The sequence below is a fragment of the Peromyscus eremicus genome, chromosome 9 (genome assembly GCF_949786415.1).
Source record: "Peromyscus eremicus chromosome 9, PerEre_H2_v1, whole genome shotgun sequence".
Lineage (NCBI taxonomy): Eukaryota > Metazoa > Chordata > Mammalia > Rodentia > Cricetidae > Peromyscus > Peromyscus eremicus.
In genome coordinates, this window is record NC_081425.1 from 23,863,730 (window position 1) to 23,886,153 (window position 22,424).

Below are 22,424 nucleotides of genomic sequence, written 5' to 3' on the forward strand. Positions count from 1 at the left end.
AGGTGCTTGCCAGGGTGGAAGAAATGCCAAATGGGTAGTAGAGGAAGGCAGTTATAAATACCAGCTAAGGCAATGACACCAGTTGCAGAATCAAGGATTATAATTGACATTTTCTAAGGATATGTATGGATGGATATTTGTGTTTTCTTTCCTCAATTTCCTTATCATGAAATGTAACATCAATTAAAATAATATCTGTAGTTGTCATATATAAGTTTTGAGATACCAAGAGGCTGTCCCTTACAGGACATTGCCTCCTATTCTAAAAATTATAATGTGTTTTCAGTTGTACAAGGGATGGCTATATCATGTTAGGCATAATTATGACCTAGTTAAATATATAAGGCATTGGTGATTGTATGTGAGATAGTTATATCATTTTAGGCATAATTATGACCTAAAGTTGACAAGAGGTGAGTTTGTGATGGCTATTCTTGGCTGCCATCTTGACTATATCTGGAATTAACTAAAATCCATTGGACCAGTATGCCTTTGAGGGATTTTTTTTCTTTTTCTTTTTCTTTCTTTTTTTTTTTTGTTTTTGTTTTTGTTTTTTTCGAGACAGGGTTTCTCTGTGTAGCTTTGCGCCTTTCCTGGAACTCACTTGGTAGCCCAGGCTGGCCTCGAACTCACAGAGATCCGCCTGGCTCTGCCTCCCGAGTGCTGGGATTAAAGGCGTGCGCCACCACTGCCCGGCTGATTTTTTTTCTTAATTAAATTATTCGAAGTAGGAAGTCCCACTTTTCATCCAGATCTTTTGGGCTGAAAAGACCCACTTTTCATCCAAATCTTTTGGGCTGAGAAGACCCACTTTCATCCAGATCTTTTGGGCTGAAAAGACACACTTTTAATCCAGATCTTTTGAAGTGGGAAGATCCCCCTTTAATTCAGGCCATACCTTCCAGTAACAGCCTCTGTAAAGGACACAAAAGACAAGCTTTTGCTCTTTGTCTGCTTGATCTTGCTGGTAAGTCCATTCCTTCACCAGCATTAGAGTCTACTTTGGGATTCTGGTGTATACTAAAGACCATCTGAGATACCCAGTCTCATGAATTGAACAACTACTGGATTCTTGGATCTTGCGTTGGTAGACAGCCATTGTTGAACTAGTTGGATTGCAGCCTATAAGCCATTCTAATAAATCCGTGTGTGTGTGTGTGTGTGTGTGTGTGTGTGTGTGTGTGTGTGTGTAAATTCATTCTATAAGTTTTGTTACTCTTGAGAACCCTGACTAATACAGACCTCAACATAAGCCCAAGTATCCTGAATCTCATAAAGGAAGGGAATACACTTCAATTTATAGGCACCAAAAAGGATGTTCTTAACAAGACCTGGTACTGCAGGCATTAAGAAAACAATTTAAAAGTAGGCTCTCATGAAACTATAAAGTTCTGTACGGCAAAGGACACCATCATTTGAGTAACAAGTTAGTCTACAGAATAAGAAAAAAAATTACATCTGACAGAGTTAGTATCTAGAATATATAAAGAAATCAAAAAACTAAGGGCCAAGAAAACAAACAACCCAATTAACCTCTAGGGTATGAAACAAAACAGAGGATTCTCAAAAGAATAAACAAAAATGGCTGAGAAATATCTTTTTAAATGTTCAACATCCTTAGCCATCAAGATAATGCTGGTTAAAACTACTTTGAAATTTCATCTTAACCATAAGATTTCACCCTACAGGTCAGAATGGCTAAGATCAAAAAGGCAACTGACAGCAAATGCTGACATCTGTGTAGGTAAAGGGGAACATTTATCCACTGTTGGTGGGGGTGCACATTGGTATAGCCACTATGTAAATTAGTGTGGTCGTTCCTCTAAGAGCTAGAAGTAGACCTACAATATGATCCACCTGTACCACTCCTGGGCATATTCCCAAAAGACTTTATATTCTGTTACACATACTTTCTCATCTTTGTTTATTGCTCTTCTATTCACACTAGCTAGGAAGTGGAAACAGTCTAGATGTCCAGCAACTGATGAATGAATAATGAAAATATGGTAGGTACATGTATACAATATGACATTATTCAGCTGTAAAGACAAATGGAATTCTTGGGTAAATGAATGGAGTTGGAACACATTATACTGAATTAGGCAAGCCAGACCCATAAAGATGAATGCCACATATTCTCTGTCATATGTGATTGAATCTTTAAATATGTGTGTTTAAGTTTGAGTACCCATAGAAAGCATGGAAATAATAAGGGACCATATGGGAGATTTCAAGGGAGTGGAGATAGATACAGGTGGCGGGAAGGATGAGAGTAGAATAATGAAACAGGAAGGGTTAAATGGAGTGAAGGCCAAAAGGACGTGATGGAGGAGATAGAACAGGGAGGAAGTGCCAATCTTGGAGATCTTTGAAAGCGCCTACTTTCAAGTACGGAAACCTACAGCAGATGCTTCCTGAAATGTGTTCACATGCATATACCATAGGAGTTTGAATTGGGGGGACACCTTAGGCTGTCAAATACAAATCCCAGTGCCACATATGGGCTACCTCTTTTGGAATTGTTGTTCTGTAGGTTCCTAGGGCTCCTGTCTCAAACATCACAGGCTACTGACATTGTTTATATTACCTTCCAAAACTTGGTGGTAAGGCCCTATCGCTGCAGACACCTCATGCTCGAGTCACAGAACGTGGAGAGATCATGCTGGTACCTACCTACAAGCTTTACCTCTACTGGCTAGCTTTCATGTTGCCAGAGGCTGCTATGAATGATGGTTCAATACAGAGCAGACACTAAACAGAAGGAAATGGGACATAGTGCACAGTCATGGACCCACCGAAATTGATCCTGGTAAAAGGTGACAAAGGCTAAGGAGAGACAGACCACCCCTGTGGGGCTGAATGGAGAGGACTGCTGGACAGGCATTTGGAAGCCAGAACTGGTACCTGCCATGATGGTGGAGAGGCAGGTAGAGAATACCCTCCCCCCTACTTCTCCATAGAAAAGTCTCAACAAAATCTCTCCACCAAAGACATTTGGGACTTGGGATGGGTGTAGATAAGCTTACCCCTTTCTGACAGCAATACAGGAGGAGGGGGATGTTATTGAAGTGGTAGGTACTGAATAAGGTTTCGGTCATCTGAGACGGCTTTGAGGCCCACAGTTGAAATCGTCCTATACCATCCCTGGTACTTAGAAGTGAGATTAGGAAGTAGACACTTAGGATTTCCCTGGTAGGTTACAGCAGAAACTGTGAGAATGAGGGGGGATGTGTAAGTGAGAAGAAAAACTCAACGTCTTGGCACACATTTATGTGACAGGTTAAGAAGAGTTCCCTGCAAAAGAAACTTAAGAAAAGGGAACCAGACACATAGCAAATAAGTGTTGTCACCCCATCGAAATATAAGCTCAGAACAGCCAAATAAAACAACGTCCTTTGACCTTGAACTTTTTACTTTCTGTAAAGTACATTTTATTAGAGAATATTTTCGTTCATTAATGTTTGCTTTCTGGGTGAGAAGGCTAGACTTTGTGTGAACAATACTGTATATCCAGTAAGTTGTAACCCAGGCCCTTGTCTGCCAGTCCAGTTCTGACTAGATATCCCGGTTTATTAAAGTGATAACTTGAAGTTTGGAGTGGCAGCATAAAAAGTGGCTAAGAGCAAGTGGATGCCCAAGTGAAGCAGGGTTAGCTACTGCAACTGCTAGGTTAGAAAGCCATCAAGGTCAAATGTGTTCAAATCGTGAAATTGCCTAGAAAAAGCCATGGTGTGTGGAAAGTGGCATATGTTCATGTGTTCTAGCAAATACTATTGTTATCAAGGATTGCCTTTCTAGAAAGGCATGGGGAAGACACAAGGGGCTCACTTAGTCCTATTCACACACAATGAAGAAGTGAGTCCAGACTGTAGATGTAACCAACCGTCTTATTAAATAAGAAACACAGAACCAGTGCAAAGAAGAAAGCCAAGAGGTCAGAGCTAAGAGCTAAAACCTTACCCTTCCTCCTGCGGTGGTCCTACCTCTCCAACCAGAGCTACTTCCTGTGTTAAAGTCTTTATATAGAGTTTCTGTTCTGCCTTCTCATTGGTTGTAAACCCAACCACATGACCACCTCATCACAGCCTGTCTGTATAGATCTCCAGGTTTTCCATGATTGGTATTGAGATTAAAGGCACATACATCCAATACTGGCTGTATCCCTGAACACACAGAGACTTACCTAGCTCTGCCTACCAAGTGCTGGGATTACAAGCGTACGCCACCACTGCCCTGCTTTCCTATGGCTTGCTAATAGCTCTGACCCCAGGCAACTTTATTTATTAACATACAAATAACATTTTAGTACAAATAAAATATCACCATACCAGACTGTTCAGGGGAATGAAGAGTAACACACTGACTAATTGATTGAATTACCAAGACCAAATAAATGGATTATGCATACTATACAATAGGTTGGTCTGCTTGGCTCAGGCTGCTTTGTACTTAAATGTTTCTAAAAGCTAAAATCAGGATTGACATTCAGTTAGCTGAAAACTTTAATTTCTTCCTTTAAAATAGCAAAGAGGATTGGAGAGATGGCCCAGAGGACCTGAATTCAGATCCTCTAGTCTCTATGTTAAAAAAAAAAAAGAAAGAAAAAGAAAAAGAAAAAAAAAAGCCAATCGCTAAGACACACTTCCATGATCCCAGCACTGGAACAGGGCAGAGGCAGGATGATCCTGGGAATTCAGTGGTGAGCCAGTCTAGCCAAATCAGTGAGCTATAGATCTAAGGAGAGATCATATCTCGAAAAGCAAGGTGGGGAATCAATTTGATGAAGACATCCTGATGTCAGCCTCTGGGATCTGCGTGTGTACATGTGCTTGTGTGGGTGAACACAACTACACACGTGGAAAAAAATATATATATATATATATAACACATACATTTACACACATGTCTTCACATTCCACACGGCAATAAAAAAGATGTATTTCGAACTTTATTATTTTATTTCTTTTTCTTCACAATAAACAGGAATACCTTGAATTTCATAGCTATAAAATTAAATATTCTGTAATGTGCAGGTTGGAGTTTCACAGCTTGTAAGACTAGATGACAGCCCAGAATTTTAGAGATGGGGAAACTATTTCCAGAAGCTGCATTCTACTGCCTAGAACTGTTGCAGGTTGGTAACAGAGCCCACGTTTGGCCATTTTGCCTGATTTTAGACCTCCAGGTAATGTGGGCTGCTTTTGCCCCCAAGAGGGAATGTGGCCTCATCCATCCTTGGGTGATTCAGAGCAGTTGGTAGTGTCAGCTCCGTCCTGGTCACCGGGTTTCTATTTCCTCATCTTGAAAGTACCTAATTTCCTTCCAGATCTAGAAATCTGTGAACTTTCATGAACCAGTGTAACAGAAACCAGAAGACAAGATAGGAATCTTGATTCTCTTTCTTCCCCCCTCTCTCTCCTCATATGCAAATACCATTCCTCAAGTGAAACAGATTGTCACAGCAAATATGCTGAGCCCTGAATGTAATGACGCTCATTTGTCAGTGTCTGGGCCCTGTAACTTTGTAAAAGTTAAACAGGGACATATTTCAAAAATGCACTTCTGAACCTAGAAAATGCCTGCACTTCCTGTTGCTGAAGGTGTTCCTTTTCAGTTGCTCGAGAAAATAACCGAGGAGCCGCTGAGAACCCGGGTGTTTTGTTTAACACAGGCCTTTTGAAACTGCACATTCCTCTAAGTGGATTGCTCACACGTCATTCTCGTATGAAAAAGCACCTGCCCTTTGTCTCAGTCCGCATTTACCTTTCAGCATTTCAGGTGGTGAAATGGGAGGCCCTGAAAAGTGATTTTTGTTAGGTAGGTTTTGGGAATCCATTCAACGCCTGATGTTTTCTTTAGACTTTATTGTGCCTTGTGCTGGGTAAATGCCATGGAAATGCACTGAGCTGGTCTTAATCCTTTTCTTTAACTAGAATGGAAAAAGACAAGCAATTCATAATAAATCAGTTTGTGTTGACTGTTTCAAGCCAGAAAAAAAAAATTCTGATATGACTCCTTATTTTCCCAAGACAGTTCATTAATAATACCTGAGAGTACACATGCATGCTGGCTGTGTATGCACAGGAGGTTGTATCCAACATGAACTACAAGTGTGCTGTGAAGAAATTTTGAGAACAACAACAACAAACAGATACTTTTTAAAAATTATTATTATTATTGATAATGGGGTGTAGGTGGCGGTAGGGGTGGAGGTGGGGGTGCTTATGCCCCAGTGTCCACGAGGAGGTAAGAGGGCACCTTGGAGGGGCTGATTCTCTCTTTGCACATTTGCCTGGGTAACAGTGAGGTAACCACTGAGCCACCTCACCAGCCTGCAGATGTCCTCACACCATTCTGGTGGGTTTACTTTCTTAAGATTGTGCTGAAAGTGTTTTGTTAAAATGAGAACTATAACAATAAAGAAATGGCTTAAAAGAAAGCTAAACTGTAGCCCAAAGGAGTGACATAATGTCGCCCAGCTAGCCACCCATCACCGGCCTTATAGTCTTTGTTTCTCTTCTACATTTTAACTTTATGTTGCAAAAGCAACATGACATGCCAAGACTTACTGCTACAGTACTGTTCTAAACTTTGGCCAATAATTTCATTCTTTTGTAGAATTAACATAAGAAATCACAATCAATAATGGTCTGATATTGAAATCACAGCTTTCAGGTATTTTGTGAAATGACAAATACTTCGAAAGATGTTGCCTGCAGAGGGTTATATTTATATATAAAAGGAATAAAGAAGGTAGGTGTGGGGCCTGGAGACATGGCTCAGTGGTTACGAGCCCTGACTGCTCTTCCAGAGGACTCATGTTTGATCCCCAGCACCCACATGGTGGCTTACAGTCATATGTAGCTCCAGTCACAGGGAATCCAACGTCCTCTTCTGGTCTCCAGTTGGCACCAGGCACACATGTGGTGGACACACACACACACAGTCAAAACATGAATAACTTTTTAAGAAAGAAGGTAGGCATGACATTTTTATTTTTAGCCTATTTCCCAGGAAAACAATTTGAGATGACATTTGTGTGGAATGCTGACACAAATGAACTAAGCTTCAGGAAAGCCTGCAGTCCTAAAGAGGTGAACAGAAATCCCCTGACTGTCAGCCAGTCTGTCTTGACGAGGAACAGAGCATGAGGGATGAAGCAGAGAGCCGTGGGTGTTGTCTACTTTTATTGTGCAAGCCCACGTTTGGTTTTTTGGTTTTTTAAGACAGTGTCTTACTCTGTAGCAGGGGCTATCCTGGAACTCTCTCTGTGTCCCATAATAGCCTCAAATTTCAGGCAAGTCCTCTTGCCACAGCCTCCCAAGTGGTAACATTCCAGGTGTGAACCACCAGGCCCAGCTCTTAGCCAGATCTTCCATAGAAACAATTTCGTGTAAAATTCATTTACCATTCTGTTCCTGCCACTCACTGTCTCTCAAAGCCAAATGCTCATTTGAATTATGTGCATAAATAAAAATATATCCCCGTCTTATATTAACAAACCGGTCACAAAAGCATTACGAGTTCTCCCAATTGCAAACAAGGCTAATATTAACATGATTCAATATTGACAGTTTTATTGGGTTTTTTAAAGTTCGGGAACATAGTGCATATCAGATGATCCAGTATTATGATTTTTAAATTATAAATAATATGTTAATAGCATGGACCTATTGGCTGAGATGTACATCTTTAACATCTCAACTTTTTAAAGACCTTTAAATCTCTTTTACATTTTCCTATTGATGCATTTAATACTCCCTTTGAACAATAAAAGTGGTTAAAAAAAAAACAAACAGAAACTCAAAGTAGTGACCTATAGTAACGACATGTTTTGTGGATCTAAGATACTGAGAAAGTGTCTAGGAACTGGATTTTTTTCTTTTGAAAACTAGACATGACCTTAGTCCACTTCTTGTTATCTGTTAGACTTTTGAGCATGTTGCTATGCAATATCACTTCGTCAAGCAACACAAAACAATGAACAGCCATTTTGGCATAGGAGACTTACACTTTTTTCATTTTAATATTGTTTTGAGAATTTTATACATGAGTACTGTATTGACTTCATTTCCACCCCTGCTTCTACCCTGTCCAACTACTTCCTTGCCTCCTTCAAGTTCATGACCTGTTCTTTAATTACTATTGTTTTACACACACACACACACACAGAGAGAGAGAGAGAGAGAGAGACAGAGAGACAGAGACAGAGACAGAGACAGACAGAGAGAGACAGAGAGAGACAGAGAGAGACAGAGAGAGGGAGAGGGAGAGGGAGAGGGAGAGGGAAAGGGAGAGAGGGGAGATACAGCCTACTCTGTATGATGAGTCCATAGCTATTCATCTAAGGGTGGGACCCTGTGAACCCCCAGCCCATCCATATTGGCACGCCAACTGGTATTGTTACTATGCAGGTCTTGTTCACTTGCCATTGACATGAAAATGAAATATAGTAGTTTTTAGAGGAAAGAAGACAAAATGAGAGAATAATTTCCATTGTAGCCATTCAAAAGTTGGCACACATTATAAATGAACAATAGTACAGTAGCTACCAAAGTTGTTTTTGTACATTCCTAAAACCTGGCTAGTCCAAAGATAGATTAACTGATTTTTTTTTAATGGAACACTTGTTTTGGGTGCGTATAACTGGCACCCATTTCTCTTTCAAGAGAAGACAGAAATGAGCAGCCTGCCCAGCCAGAGTGCCATCTCTCCCCGATGTGTAAGAGCTGAGCCTTTAAGTTCAGAGAGTGATTGGAGATCTTGGCCTTTTTTTTTTTTTCTAGTTTTAAAAAAATGGGTGCAAAGAATGGCTAATGAGGCAATGGGACAGGGGTTGATGAATATTACATACATGATTATTTGTTTTTTGTGCAATAAAAAAACAATTCCTTCTTAAGAAAAATGTCCAGGGGAGGCCATGTGTCACTCAGTGCATTATACCTACTCTTTCTTGCTCTTCTTTCCTTCCCCTACAGGAACAGCTTTGAATTCCCTGCAGTATAGTCCCAGTCACCTGTGCTTCTGTGGCACTTTCATTTGCTTTTAGTAGGAATCAGGGAGTGTTTGCTCCAGTACTTCTGATACCGGTTCCCTCATCTTTCACGACTGCTTCCTGCACCTCACAGACTGCTTTTCAGTCATGCACTGTTTGTTTTTCCCACATGGATGGGATCAGACAACTACTGACAGTTGTCACTTTCCAAGACATCGTCCCTTAAAAACAAATCTAACCTGAACAGCTTTTTGACATCTAAACTCCCAGTCTCTGATCTTTCCTGTGTTGTCACCCCTTCCTAAACTCAGTAGAGTAGCCACTCATCATTGTTCACAGTGGCTCCTTTTCACAGTGTGTAAAGGAACTACAGATAAACAGGACTCCCATCTGTGTGCAGAACCATCAGCTCTGGTAACCAGCTAACATTCAGAGAGGTATCCTCCACTCATACACCATTCTGCTCGGGACCTTCAGAAGTGAGGTAACTATACTTTCCTAATGATCAAAAGTGATCTTAAAGATGTCTTTTAAAGTCTGATGAAGTTGAGTGAGTCCTATAAGATAGCCCTTCATTTTCTCTTGTGCAGAACTATCAACTTAAATTATTTCTTATGAAATAGCATGTATCCAGACACTAAACAACACTGACTATGTGATCATGCTAATATACGGAACAAAAAGAAGTTGACCCCATGAAAGATGAGAGCAGGAGTGACTATCAGAGAATGAACAGAGTAGGAACAGAAGAGGAAGAGACCAATGTTCAAACGGGGCTAAGTTACAGTTAGATGAGCATGGAAAGTTCTAGTGTGCTAATGCACAGTTGAGTTATTAAACATAATGATATTTCAAATACTTAGAAGAAAGAATTCTGAAAAGTTTCCCTTTGAATGCATGATAAGTGAATAGTTAGATATATTTAGCCTGATCTAAACACTACACTGTATATACACACGTATAAATATCACATGATGTACAATGTAGACTGATAACTTATGGTTATTGATTAAGATGACATTTTTGGCCAATAGGACAGCTCACTGGGTAAAGGAGCTTGCTACCAAGCTGTACAACCTGAGATTGATCCCTGGAACCCCCATCATGGAAGAAGAAAACCAAATACGGCAAGTTGGCCTTTAACATCCACATGTGTGCAAATGCACATATGCACATTCCACATACACCCACGTGGGTCTCCTTCTTCCTTGGGATCATTGGCCACTAGTCAATGAGGGCAAAGGGATCAAAAGCAGGGGACAGGGTTCAGACAGCTGTGGATGCGATGGAGATAGGCCTCCAGGAGATGACTTCAGCGAGACAACTCAACTTTATTCTTGGGTATAGGAAATATACAGTATTGGGAAGCCTGGGAACAAGCCCTACTTTGCAGGGTTCATGGCAGCACAACCCTATGAAAATAGCTAGAGCGTGTTACTTAATTGCCATGTGGTCAGCAGGGGAAGCGTGTTTGCAGGGAATTACATCAGGGGTCATCTTGAGATAAATCAGGCATCCAGACCTAGAGAGAAGGAAGCCTTGCTGAGGAGGGAGTCTTTCATGTTGCCAAGCTTGGAGAAAGCTGCTATGCCATGGTATGCCTCTGACCATCAGGACCTCCCAACACACCCAGAGTCACAGAAAACAAGTAAATAAATGCAAAAAATTATTAATTATATTTCAAATGAAATGGCACAGTGGAAAAAGTACCTTTCCATTTAAGCTTAGAGGTCTGCTTTCAATTCACAGACTCCACATAATGATGGAAGGATACAACCGACTCCACAAAGTTGTCATCACGCCACACATGTATTAGTTCTATGCAGATGCACACATGTATACACATCATATATACACAATGAGATTATATACATTATACAGAATAAGATAATCTTAAAATTATATTGAAAAATATAATTACTAAAATAACGTATTATAACACAACCTGGTGGCATGTAGAAAAAAAAGAGAACATATTTGCAAATAATAGTTATGTTGGAGAGTGATAAAAGAAAACAGTCATGTATACATGACTGAGAGTTAGTGTTTAAGTTGAGACTCTTAATTTGAGAATTTGGATGCCATAACCAAAGTATTCCACCAATCTCCCTACACCACAAACTAGCAATGTGTAATATACTCCAGTTGAATAAGTTAACATATATTCAAGAAGCCAGCCATAAGTAGAAGTGTCCATCTCTTAGATCTGGGTTCAATGGGATCTCTATGGAAGACCAGATGATACATGTTTTAGTACACAGAAGGCCATGTGTTTTGCGTTGTAACTGATCAACATTGCCTTCCCTGGAAAACAGCCAAAACAATATATAAACAAGTCACTGTACACATGTGCCAATAAAAACTTATTTGCAGACACTAATGTTTCACTGCCATTCGATGTTTGCAAGTATATTTTCCTGCTTTCCATCTTTCCTTCAACCTTTAAAAATGCAACAATGGGGGGCCATAGATGGCTAATGCCTTCTATGTATTTATCAAGTGGAAAAGACATAAGTACCATTGTTAAATTGACAAAATAATTGTGAGAAGTAAATTGGAAACTGTATGTATCTAAATTAGACATGCAAATCTAGCCCATGCCTGGCATAAAACCTATCTGTACTTTGGGTCACACCAGCTTCTCCCATTGCCTGTGAGGTGAGCCTGGAGCCTCTTGCCCCTTGTTAACCTTATACCATGAGCTTTACAGTTACACATCCTTTTTCCACCTGCAATGAGGACAGGGTCCAGCAGCCTCATTCTAATCTCATCTACTACTTCCTTCCCAAGACGGAAGCACACATCATCTTACTGCACTCCTGAGCAATGCCTTTCTCCAACTATGAAGAGCCTTTCACCGACTTTCAGAATAGAACACTGATAGTACAGGCACTAAAATCATCAATTACTAAGCAGGACCTCATGAAAGTGAGAAGCCTCTGCATGGCAAAGGATCCAGTCATTGGGACAGAGATAGCTTACAGAATGAAAAAAGATTTTTACCAACTATCCATCCAATAGAGGCCTAATATCCAAAAAATATGTGAAGAACTCACAAAACTGGATATCAACAAAACAACTCAAATTGAAAATCAAATACTTTGATTGACAATGGTGGACTGCCTGAAAAATATGCTACTATAATGGTGGCACAAACCTTATGAGAGTAACCAACCAATATTTGATTTGACTGCCCGCTCTACCAGATAGACCCCATACTTGATGCTGCTTGGGTGACCAAGAACCTGAGACTAGATAACCCAAAACCAAATACCAATGTTCAAAAAAAAGGGGGAGTACTAGAATGACATTCTGCTCTACTCATACATCAGTGCTTTGCTCAGCCATCATCAGAGAAGCTTCCTCCTGCAACAGATGGGGACAAATATAGACACCCACTGCCAGACATTGCCCAGAGACAGAGACAGGGAGAGGGAGAGAAAGAGAGACCTGGGAACACTCAGCCCTGAATGGGATGTCTCTATCTAAAAAGCCCTTCTCTCCTCAATTCTCCCTGCTGAAGAAGAGGCAGAAAGAGTAGAAGAGCCAGAGAGGGTGGAGGACACCAAGGGACCAAGGTCTTCTAAACACAGCAGTACCCGCATGCATATGAACTCACAGAGACTGAGGCAAAATGCACAGGGTCAGGAAGGGTCTGCACCAGATGGGGTCCTAGAGCTGAAAAGAGAAATGGACAAATGCCCCCTGACACAGAAGCTAGCTCCAGTTGATAACCCAGTTTCCATTTGTAAGTGGTTTTCTCCAAGCCAGTCTCCCTGGGAAAACCAATCAGAATGTCCAGCAGTAGATGGCCAACAGAGAGTGAACTCAACAACATCTTTGGAGATTCCTTGTTTCATAATGACATGTCAGAGTTTTTTCCTTTCTTTGCTTTCTTTTTTAAAAATTTTATCTTATTTTTAAATTTATTTACATTTTTTCTTTCTTTTTACCCTATAGGTCCTTTGTGTATATATTATGACTTCCATTTTAGTGTTTACCTGGGATTCTGCAGTGTAGTGACTGGGTCTCTGTGGGTCTCTGTGCGTATATGGGTTTTGTGTGTCTTTTCTTGGATTCTTTCCCTACTGTTTGTTTTGTCCTATTCCAGTATGTTAGTTCTTGTTTTATCTTACTTTATTGTATTATCCCATAAAAGCCTGTTCTTTCTCTAATAAGAAGTGGATCTGGATGGGAGGGGAGGTGGGGAAGAATTGGAAGGAGTATAAGGAGGAGAAACCATAATTATGATATATTATGTTGGAAACTCAACATATTTTCAGTAGAAGTTGGGGGAAAGAACATCGTTTCTCCTTCCTTCCTCAGTGGTAACATTTTCTGTCCTGCTGATTTCTTCAGAACACAAACCACTGCTAGGAGATGTCTCTTGGTGACAGCCAATCAACTCATGGTAGCAAAGGCAGAACATTGGGGAAAATATATTTGTTTATATTGTGCTAAGTGCCAGAACTCATACAGACCATAAAGATATAAAAAAAAAATCAGCAATATTCAACACGTAAATACATACTATTCATTGTCAGGAATACATTCTATGAAAGCTCTTCAGTCACTGTAAGTTAGACACTTACCTGGTTTGTGTTTGCCTCATGTCTCTAGAACTCTGATGAGTGAGCACATGCAAAGATATATTTTGCCTCCTTGAAACTACTGGAATGAATTCGAAGTTGAGGTTTTTGGTCATTACAATCAGCATGCTTTTACTTGAATGGGCCCTTTCAGACTATCATGGTGCTTCCTGTGGCTACCATTAGTGCCTCAGCATTTCTAGATTCCCTTGGTCTGAACCACTTATTCACTCTCTTCTGAAAGGGCCACTTGATCCGAAGACCCAACACTAACTTAACACTTGAATTAAAAAAAAAAAATGTTCATTCTAGTTTAGTCAAGTTTTCCCGTGTAGGCATTTCACTCAATGGAGCTAGAAGTTTCCTGTGCGTTTGCTGGTGGTGGTGGTGGTGGTGGTAGTGGTGGTGTGTGTGTCTGTGTGTGTGTGTGTGTGTGTGTGTGTGTGTCTGTGTGTCTGTGTGTTACATACATGTGCTTTGAGTATGTGTGTCTGTGTGTGTGAAAGAGAGAGAGGAAGAGGATGTATGTGTGTGTTATATACACATGCTTTACAGTTCTGTTAATTTGTCCAGGAACTTACTTAGGACCTAATCTAGGCTCTGAGTGTAGAGGAGACGGGCATCAAGGTAAGATCTTTGTGGTATACTGTGTTAGTAACTTAATTGAAATAGGATATATTGTTTGAACATACTAAACAAAGGAGAACTAATGGGGTCTGAGGATGCAATAAAGTTTAGTTAGACTAAGGATTATCCGTTCCTCCGAATCAATCATAGTGAAAGGTGCTGGATTCAGGGGAAACATCTTCTTCCCTGGAGCCTTGAGTAGTTTACCGTGCTGCATTGAGCATCAACAGTATCTCTCCTGTGAAATGGGCGATGCTTTGCAGCTTCATACACAGGATTAGTGTGAGCTGCCTACCCTGTCGTCATTGGAGTCCCCTCCATTGTAGTCCATTGGAAAGATGGGACAGGAGAGATCAGTTCTGTGGGGTTGCATGGGGACAGGGCTTCCATTTGGAAGAGAGCAAGGAAAACAGTGCACCTGGGTCAGCTATCGTCCTGCTCCCCTGGGAGCCCATTTGGACAATGGATAGGCTATCTTTTCCCAGCACAGGCTTTGGGTAGTTTACTGTCCTTACAAGCAGACTGAAAAGCCTGGTCAAGTTACACACTTCTTCGGACTTTTTACAAGGACTTTTCGGTATTCAGTCCAACTTTAGGATTCCTCGGGCTCAATTTGGTTCTCCAGTCTTGAAAAAACATACTGATTTTGGCACTGCTGCGCTAAGACTTCTTCCCAAGGGACAAACAAAATGTAGATGTTTGTGAATAACAAATGTCTAAGATCTGGGTTGTTTTACCTTGTAATGAAGTGATGTGGATACCTTAAATGATGGCTAAATGGACAGACATTATGTCCTATACAGTCTGACAGCATTAAAGTGATGCATATTCGGAAGGAAGGGGGCCCTATTAAAATGTAACTAAGTACCATTTACTGTTCTTAGAGCCACAGAACCAAGTCAGACTCCGTGGGGTGTTACTACTTCCCTGTAGCCCACCTGTGTGAAAAGCAAACCACTCCTTTCCATTTGTGCCTATAGCATCATTCCTCAGCTACACATTTGAATGTTAACTGACTTCCCTGACGTCACAGCAGGAAAGAGGAGACTGAAACTCACCTCTCTCAGTCCCCAAAGCCCCTTGTGGGATGCTAATCACAGAGACCTGCCAAAAGGAACACCCATTGACAACACTTTCCCAGCAGCCAGCGCGGCTGGCTGGGGTTGTTACAGAAAAAGGATGGCGCCCCAAAGCTTGTGTGTCTTTGTTTCTTCCAGGAGAGAAGCCCTACAAATGCACGTGGGAAGGCTGCACCTGGAAGTTTGCCCGCTCGGATGAACTGACCAGGCATTACCGCAAACACACGGGAGTGAAGCCATTCAAGTGCGCAGACTGTGACCGCAGCTTCTCCAGGTCAGACCACCTGGCGCTGCACCGCAGGAGGCACATGCTGGTGTGAGGAAGGCTCCCGTCCAGCTGCGCGTAAGAGCTGGGTCTCTTCAGGAGCGACTAACTCAGCAGGGTGGAGCCCCCTCTACAGTGTTAACGTCAAGGTCACCGCCATCCCCACGGTGCCTGAAACCAGAGCAGGAACAAGAAGGAACCCTTCTCCTTTCAGCCTGAAGGTAACCCCCCACCATGACCACGCACGCGCGCGGGAGACCTGTCTGCCTGCCAGCACGCCGGCCTGGGAGTTGAGCGCCTCAGGTCCTGAAGAGACAGGCATTGTTTTTCATGCTGTGTCCTCTGCCATTGAAAAGAGGTTTGTAGCTTGTCCATTTTCCGAGCTGGCCGACACTCTGCTATCAATCCCTTAAAGGTCATCGACCGCAAATTGATGGTTAGAGAAGACCTCTGTTTGGATGTTTCTTCCGTGGCACCTCCCCCAGCCCAGACCCTTTAGACCAAAATTACAGTTCCTATCTCAGTAAGCCAGAACACACATCCAGTCTGTTACCAGCAAGCAGCATGAACTAGAAAGGAAGGGCCTGTTGGAGATGCTCCATGGCCCGAAAAGAAAGGCACACAGAAAGAGCCCTCTGTGCTGGCCATGGCGCGCTAGATAGCACTCACATCTTGTCCTCACGCCATCCCCGAAGAGAACCAACATTGAGTCTTTTCATCTGTTTGTCGGTGCTTGTTTTTGTTCCGTTTCGGTTTTGTTTTGTTCATCTGTTCCAGCAGAGGGGCAGAGCAGTTTCTCCAAGGCTAGTCCTGCTCTGCCCTGGCATGGACTGGCAGAGGTGTTCTGTAGTTGAATAGGAAGAGCCTGTCTAAAAATAATAGCAACAATAATAATAATAACTACTGCCCCACTTCCAATTGCAGTGTTCTGTCACCTAGGCACCCTCTCTTCCTGCCCTGAGTGTTTGATTACAAGGAGCCCAAGGGGAGGGGGACTTTCTTAGACACACTGGCACCGAGGTAAGAGGTGGGGCTGCCCATGGAAAGTCAGTGAACATGAAAACGAGACAAAACAGAGATGGAAATAATGCTCCTCTTGAGGAGAAAAGCAATAATGAATAGAAGGACTTTCCTACAATAACTCCACTGAGGACTCACGTTACCAATTTTCATACTTACTAAAGGAATTGTAAAAAACACCCCAGCATTTCAGATGTCTTAGTTACATCCACAGCACTGAGGTAATCCTTCTGCTGTTTGTTGTCCTACTTGCGCGAGTACCACAATTAAAGATTATGCTCCCCCTTTCTCGTTTGAAAACAGTTATTTGGCGACTAGATAGGCAGAGCTGAAGATTAACTCTTCAGCCAGTGGGGCTGTTCTGCTTGGGCATGAGTCCGTGGAAAGAATGTCCCGTGGAAAGCCCGCCATGGTGCTGCTTCTTCAACTCGGAGGGCCAAGAGTTTGACTCTCCCGTGGATTCTTCTCTACACATCTCACTTTTTAAACTGTCCCAGAATCCCCATGCTCCCACATTGGCACCCATAGGGACAGACAACCTGCTTATCCTGGGAGAAGGATAAGAAAGTCAGGTTCCCTTGTCCCTCTCAAATGAAGAGCCTTTTTGTATCTAGCAAAACATACAGGAAAAGCAATACATCCCCAACAAGTACTCATTCCAATATGGGATCATGTTTTTGTCCCCACTAAAAGCTGCTGTTTTCCCAGCTTTGTGTGGCAGTCGGGCTTGATGAGATTTTTGTTGTTAAGATTTTATAGCTTAACTATAAAAGGTCTCCAGCAAAGACCTTTGCAATATATTTCAATGACAGATGCTTGATTTGGGAAATTGCACAAATTAACCTCATAATATTCCTAGCTCATTTTTAAGTGTCTGCAGATTCTGAAAGGATTTCTGGTGACAGAGTTATCCTTTATAGTATCAGCTTCTAATTTGGGTAATTGTATTCTGACAAAGCAAGAGCTATAAACACTACAGGAAGAACCGCTTGTGTTGGAGAGCTTTTAAAGGAATTTTAATAAACGTTCAGGCAAAAGTATCATGATTTACAGATCGAGTCCCGGCTTCAAAAATATGTGCTCTATATTTTCTGCCAGGTCTGAAAAATTCATCAGGCAATTTCCCTCCAACAAGGGCTGCAGTTTTATTGATAAGTAGCTTCAGCTACACAGGCTGGTACCCACCAGCCAGTGGAATTTTTTTTTTAACCTAGTGGAACATTTTTTTTTAATCTGTACTGTATGCACTTCCTACTTCTCATTGCCTGTTATCACTCAGAATAAAAACAGGTTTCCTGATGTGTGCCAGCATTAGTAACTGGCCAGTGTGAAGAACACAGACAGTAGTGAACAACCATGATCCCCAAGAGCTGGCCCCAGAGCCTGGCTGGCAGGTAGTAGGGGAGTCACTCAAGTGAAGTACAGATTTGGCTTAGTTCTGTCTGCTCTCCTAAGAGCCATTTCTTTTCCCACTGAGAGACATCTTGCAAGTTTTGCAGGTAAAATTCATTGACTTGACAGGCAGTGGAAGCTTCCTGAGTGACATCTTGATTTAAATTTAGCACAGAACTAAATGAGTTGCACCTAATAGCTTAGGGAAGACTTGGGGGAAGTGAGCTTTCCCCCTCACTCCCTATAAGTGGGAAGCATACTGAGATGGTAAGATAACTGATCAAATCTGCCATCATTACAGCATCCCGTTCCTTTTGACTTAGCGATATTTTTAGAAAGGATCTAAGCACAAGTGAACATGTCCCTGATCTGGCCCAAGAACTGAAATGTATTTGGAACTCATCAGGGGGCTGTAACCAGTTCTCCTTGGTGAATTTCCTAGATGTGTTTCCGGTATAAAAGCAAGGAGTTTGGGACTGAAGGAAATGGGATATCCTTAGGCACAAAAAAGCCTCCGCCCATTTCATGTGCGTATCTAGCTTCTTGAAAAGCACAGTATATGATAAACTCTCAAAAAAGGGGAAAGAATCCTAAAGGACTTCTTGATGTTTCCCAAGCAAAGCACGTTTAGGTTTCAGATTTGAAGTGGTTCAGCTTGCAGCTAGGCCAAGCCTGGCACACACGGCAGGGGAGCTGGTTGTCTCCTTGCGTAGTTAAGAGGGATGACAAGGGAGTTGAGCTATTTGAGGGGTTTCAGAGAGTCCCTTATATTCCAATCTTAAGTTGTTTGGAGAGAAATTTCGCATTCAGCTCCAGCCTCCTGCTGTCGATTGCTTTGGACACTGCTTGATTTTATGTTCCTTTATGGCATTTGGAAAGAGGTTCCTGATGGCTTAACCATGGAAATTACACTACTGCCTTTACAAATCACAAACGGTTTTTGTTTTCAACAAGTTGAGTGTCAGTTACATGAGTCAGCTAAATGAGCACTTTTAAATATCACTTTAAAGTTTAAATGAGAATGAAGAGAAGTTAGGGAAGGGGGCTTTCAGGATGCCTCACTGTTTACAAATGAAAGTTCTAGGTGATTAGAAAAGCTCTGTTCATCATGGGTGAAATTTGGAATAGCTCATGCAAAGAGTGTGTTCGTTTTTATACAACTTGTCTAACTTCAAATTGCCACTGGTGTCTGAAATGGAAATGTAAGTCTGCACTTTGAGATCAGCTCATTAGAATGATAACATGTATATGGATAAAGATGCAGTATTCCTTAGTCTGTGCTTCGTTTATTATATGTACCAAAGCTGCAATTGAATAAATCTGGTGAGGTGAGGCCTTCAGTTGTATTACTATGCCTTTGTTTTGTTATTCTGACTGCCTAGAAATGTAGCTGAGAGGTTGTTACCAGGCTGTCTTATCACTTTTGAATTGAGAATTCACAGAACTGAAGCAGTGTCAATACCAGCACCCACGCAGTCTGCATAGAAAGGATCGAATGTGAACTAATGTGGATGAACACCATAGGCCCAGGAAGCCTTAATAATCATAGTTCATAATCCACTCTCATTAAGTTTATCCCATAAATGAATGCCATTGGCCAAATCTCTTCCTTGACTTTTTCTAAGGTTGTATATCCCACAGAAGTAATTTGACTTGGTTTAGTTTAGGGAAGAGATTTGACCAGTCATGTCTTCCATATTACATTTCTACTTATTCCCACACTGCCTTTCACTTACCTGGACAGACATCCCAACACATGCACCTGTGTGTACACACCTGCATATGCAGCAGCCAACGGGCAAGTAAATATCAACAAAGAACTTTTTTAAAAGAAATAATTTGTAATAACCCATACTATGTAGAAATGTAAGTTATTACCTGACTAGAGAAACAGCTTATAATACTATGTAACTTTGCCTGCATTTTATAGCTAAGAAATGTATATAAAAATTTAAAATGCTATATTTTCACAATTTCATTATAGAGTAATGTCTGTTTAGCAAACCATGCCCATTGGTATTTTAAATATCTAAATACTAAGCAATTGCAATAGAAATTCCAATTTTCATAAGAAAATAAAGTGGAAGGATACTGCATCTTTAAAATAGAGCAAAGCTATTTTACTGTATTCGTAACATATGTGACAGTGGGAAAAGTATTTTCAAACACGCAAATTTTACAGAGGTTGTAAATAGTTTGATGACATATGTTGGGGAAAAGCTTCTAGTTTTCATCACAATAAAAAAAAACACTTGTTGAGATATGCCTTGTGTATGGATGGTACACACAATTGGTGATGTTGTGGGAAATGGTCCCTCTTGTTGATCTTCTTGGTGCTTGGTCAGAACAGAGTGGCCACTTGTCATAGCTTAGGTTTAAAAGTCAACTGAAGTCATTTTCTCAAACTCGTCATGTCTTTTCTTCAAAAGGGAAAAATGGGGATGTGCTGGTTCTAGAAAAATCATCTAGCAGTCATTCTCTGTTCTCAGTAATCCTCCTCCTCAACAAAGTGATTCTCAATTGAAAAACAGAAAATCAGGTGTTTATTCCTGTTTACGTTCCAGAGGGGTTGCTTTCTGGGGTAGGTACATGTTGATGAGGTTAAATGTATGGAGATGGCCACATATTAAAAGAATCTGTAGTGGCAATAGGGAAAAGTTAATGCCCATTTTTTCAGAAATAAATTAAATGCTGAAAGTGCCTGTCAATGAATATGACCAATGAGATAATCCTATACTTTCACAGAGCAATAATTCTTCATCATACTGGGTTTTTCCTACACAGTTTGAGCACATACATACACACAGAGTAAATATATGCACATAGTAGATTAAATTTCTTCCCACGAACCCACAGGAAAGGGCTTTCATCACTTTGAAGTATAACTAACCTTATTTGCAATTAGTATCTCTTAATTTTATTTGTCTTACTTGAATACAATCGGGTGAACATGGAAATTAAAGTTATCTTCAGTGTACATGACAATGTAGAACAGTTACGATGTTCAGATAAAGTGTACCTCAGACTTAGAACAGAGCATGCATGTAGCTCAGAAAGGCTTGCTCAGTTACGAACACTGATGCACTTAGAGCAACACTGTGAGGGACTTTTGTCTGCTTAGTTTTGCCCTTTTAGATCAGTGCACAAGTCTGTCTTCATGTGTCTCTTTTCGCCTAATATATCCTGGTAGCATTTGGAAGTGAACATTGACAAATTATTCCACTTCCTTTCCCCACAAAAAAATCTTGTGATACTTGTGAAGGCCTTTGGATAGTTACTTAGTTAATTCTGACAGTTACCTCATGATGTACATTCAGAAGTTCACAAGCTTTTTTTTTTTTTTTCTAAAATCATTTTATGGCTACAAGTAGAGTCATGGGTAGAAATAAATGACGACACTGTGTATAGACAGGAACCCAGAGTATTCTCCAGCCTTGTTGTCTCAGAGCATGACTTCACCCAGAAACGCTGTTGGGGCTCCCAGCTAAGCTATACTAGAGGCAAACACTCAGTAAGAATGCTCTTAATGTATGGCTGTGAGTAAGCCATCGGGCTTTAGACAGTGTGGTACTGCAATGGACAGCATTCTCCAGGCCCCAACCTCAGGTCTAGAAGACCAGCCACTATTTACCCTACTCTGTTTCAGAAAAGAAGGATGAAAACACATGCATCAGGAGGTAGAGGGAGAAATGCAAATAGGCGCCATTTTAAAGCACGGCTCCTGTGTTCCCTGGTCTGACCGATATCAAACACTCTGACTTGCTTCTTCCCGCGTGTCTGAAAGTGCTGAAGTATCTGCACAGTTCAAAGCTCATGCCGAGGCCTTCACTAAGAATTCGAACACGGTCCCTCCAGTCTGTACAACCACTTTCCCCTTCGTGGATGGGAAACTGAGGCCCAAGGAGAATGGCTGAGATGTCCATGGGCACGGAATAAGTCAAGTAGGTGGAGTGGAAATACAAAGCTTCCTGGCTCTGCAGCCTGTGTTCTTTGTGCTATAGTGCACACCCCGTTGCCTGTTTCTGGCCGCCATGTTCCCATTCTCTAACTTGTTTTTGTTATGAGCACCCTGTAGGGGTAAAATACCAGAACATGATCTAGCACATGATGTGACAATGGTACAGAGACTTTGGAATCAGCCCCTTCCTGGAAACTCACTGGTGGGTGGTAATTCTAGACACACATTGAACCAGAGCACTCCCTACACTTATCAATTTCTTCCAAAAATGTTTGCCCAGAGCCCGCAAGATCTTTCAAATCCTTCTTACTTACTACGATAATACAGTCCCAGTTAGTTTTTCTCAATTTACATATTTCTTTGTATAGTAATTGCTTTTCCCCTAACACAGGCGTGCTATGACCTGTGAAAGAGCATCTGAAACCCTCACCTCTGTCAAAGTACTTCATAACAGGTGTTCATGGGGTAGTGACGTCAGCAGTCAGATGATCAGCACATA

At 41.3% G+C, this 22,424-nt stretch overlaps 1 protein-coding gene across 1 annotated transcript in view; it reads left to right on the plus strand.

The window, feature by feature from the left end:
- The window catches only part of Klf12 (KLF transcription factor 12), a gene marked incomplete at its 5' end in the record, with an annotated part of 165,622 nt that extends 148,704 nt beyond the window's left edge, over window positions 1–16,918 (plus strand). The window contains one exon of the mRNA XM_059274290.1: window positions 15,429–16,918. Coding sequence (XP_059130273.1) covers window positions 15,429–15,610 — 182 coding nt within the window. The remainder of the gene's footprint in view (window positions 1–15,428) is intronic.
- Between the last annotated feature and the right edge of the window lie 5,506 nt (window positions 16,919–22,424).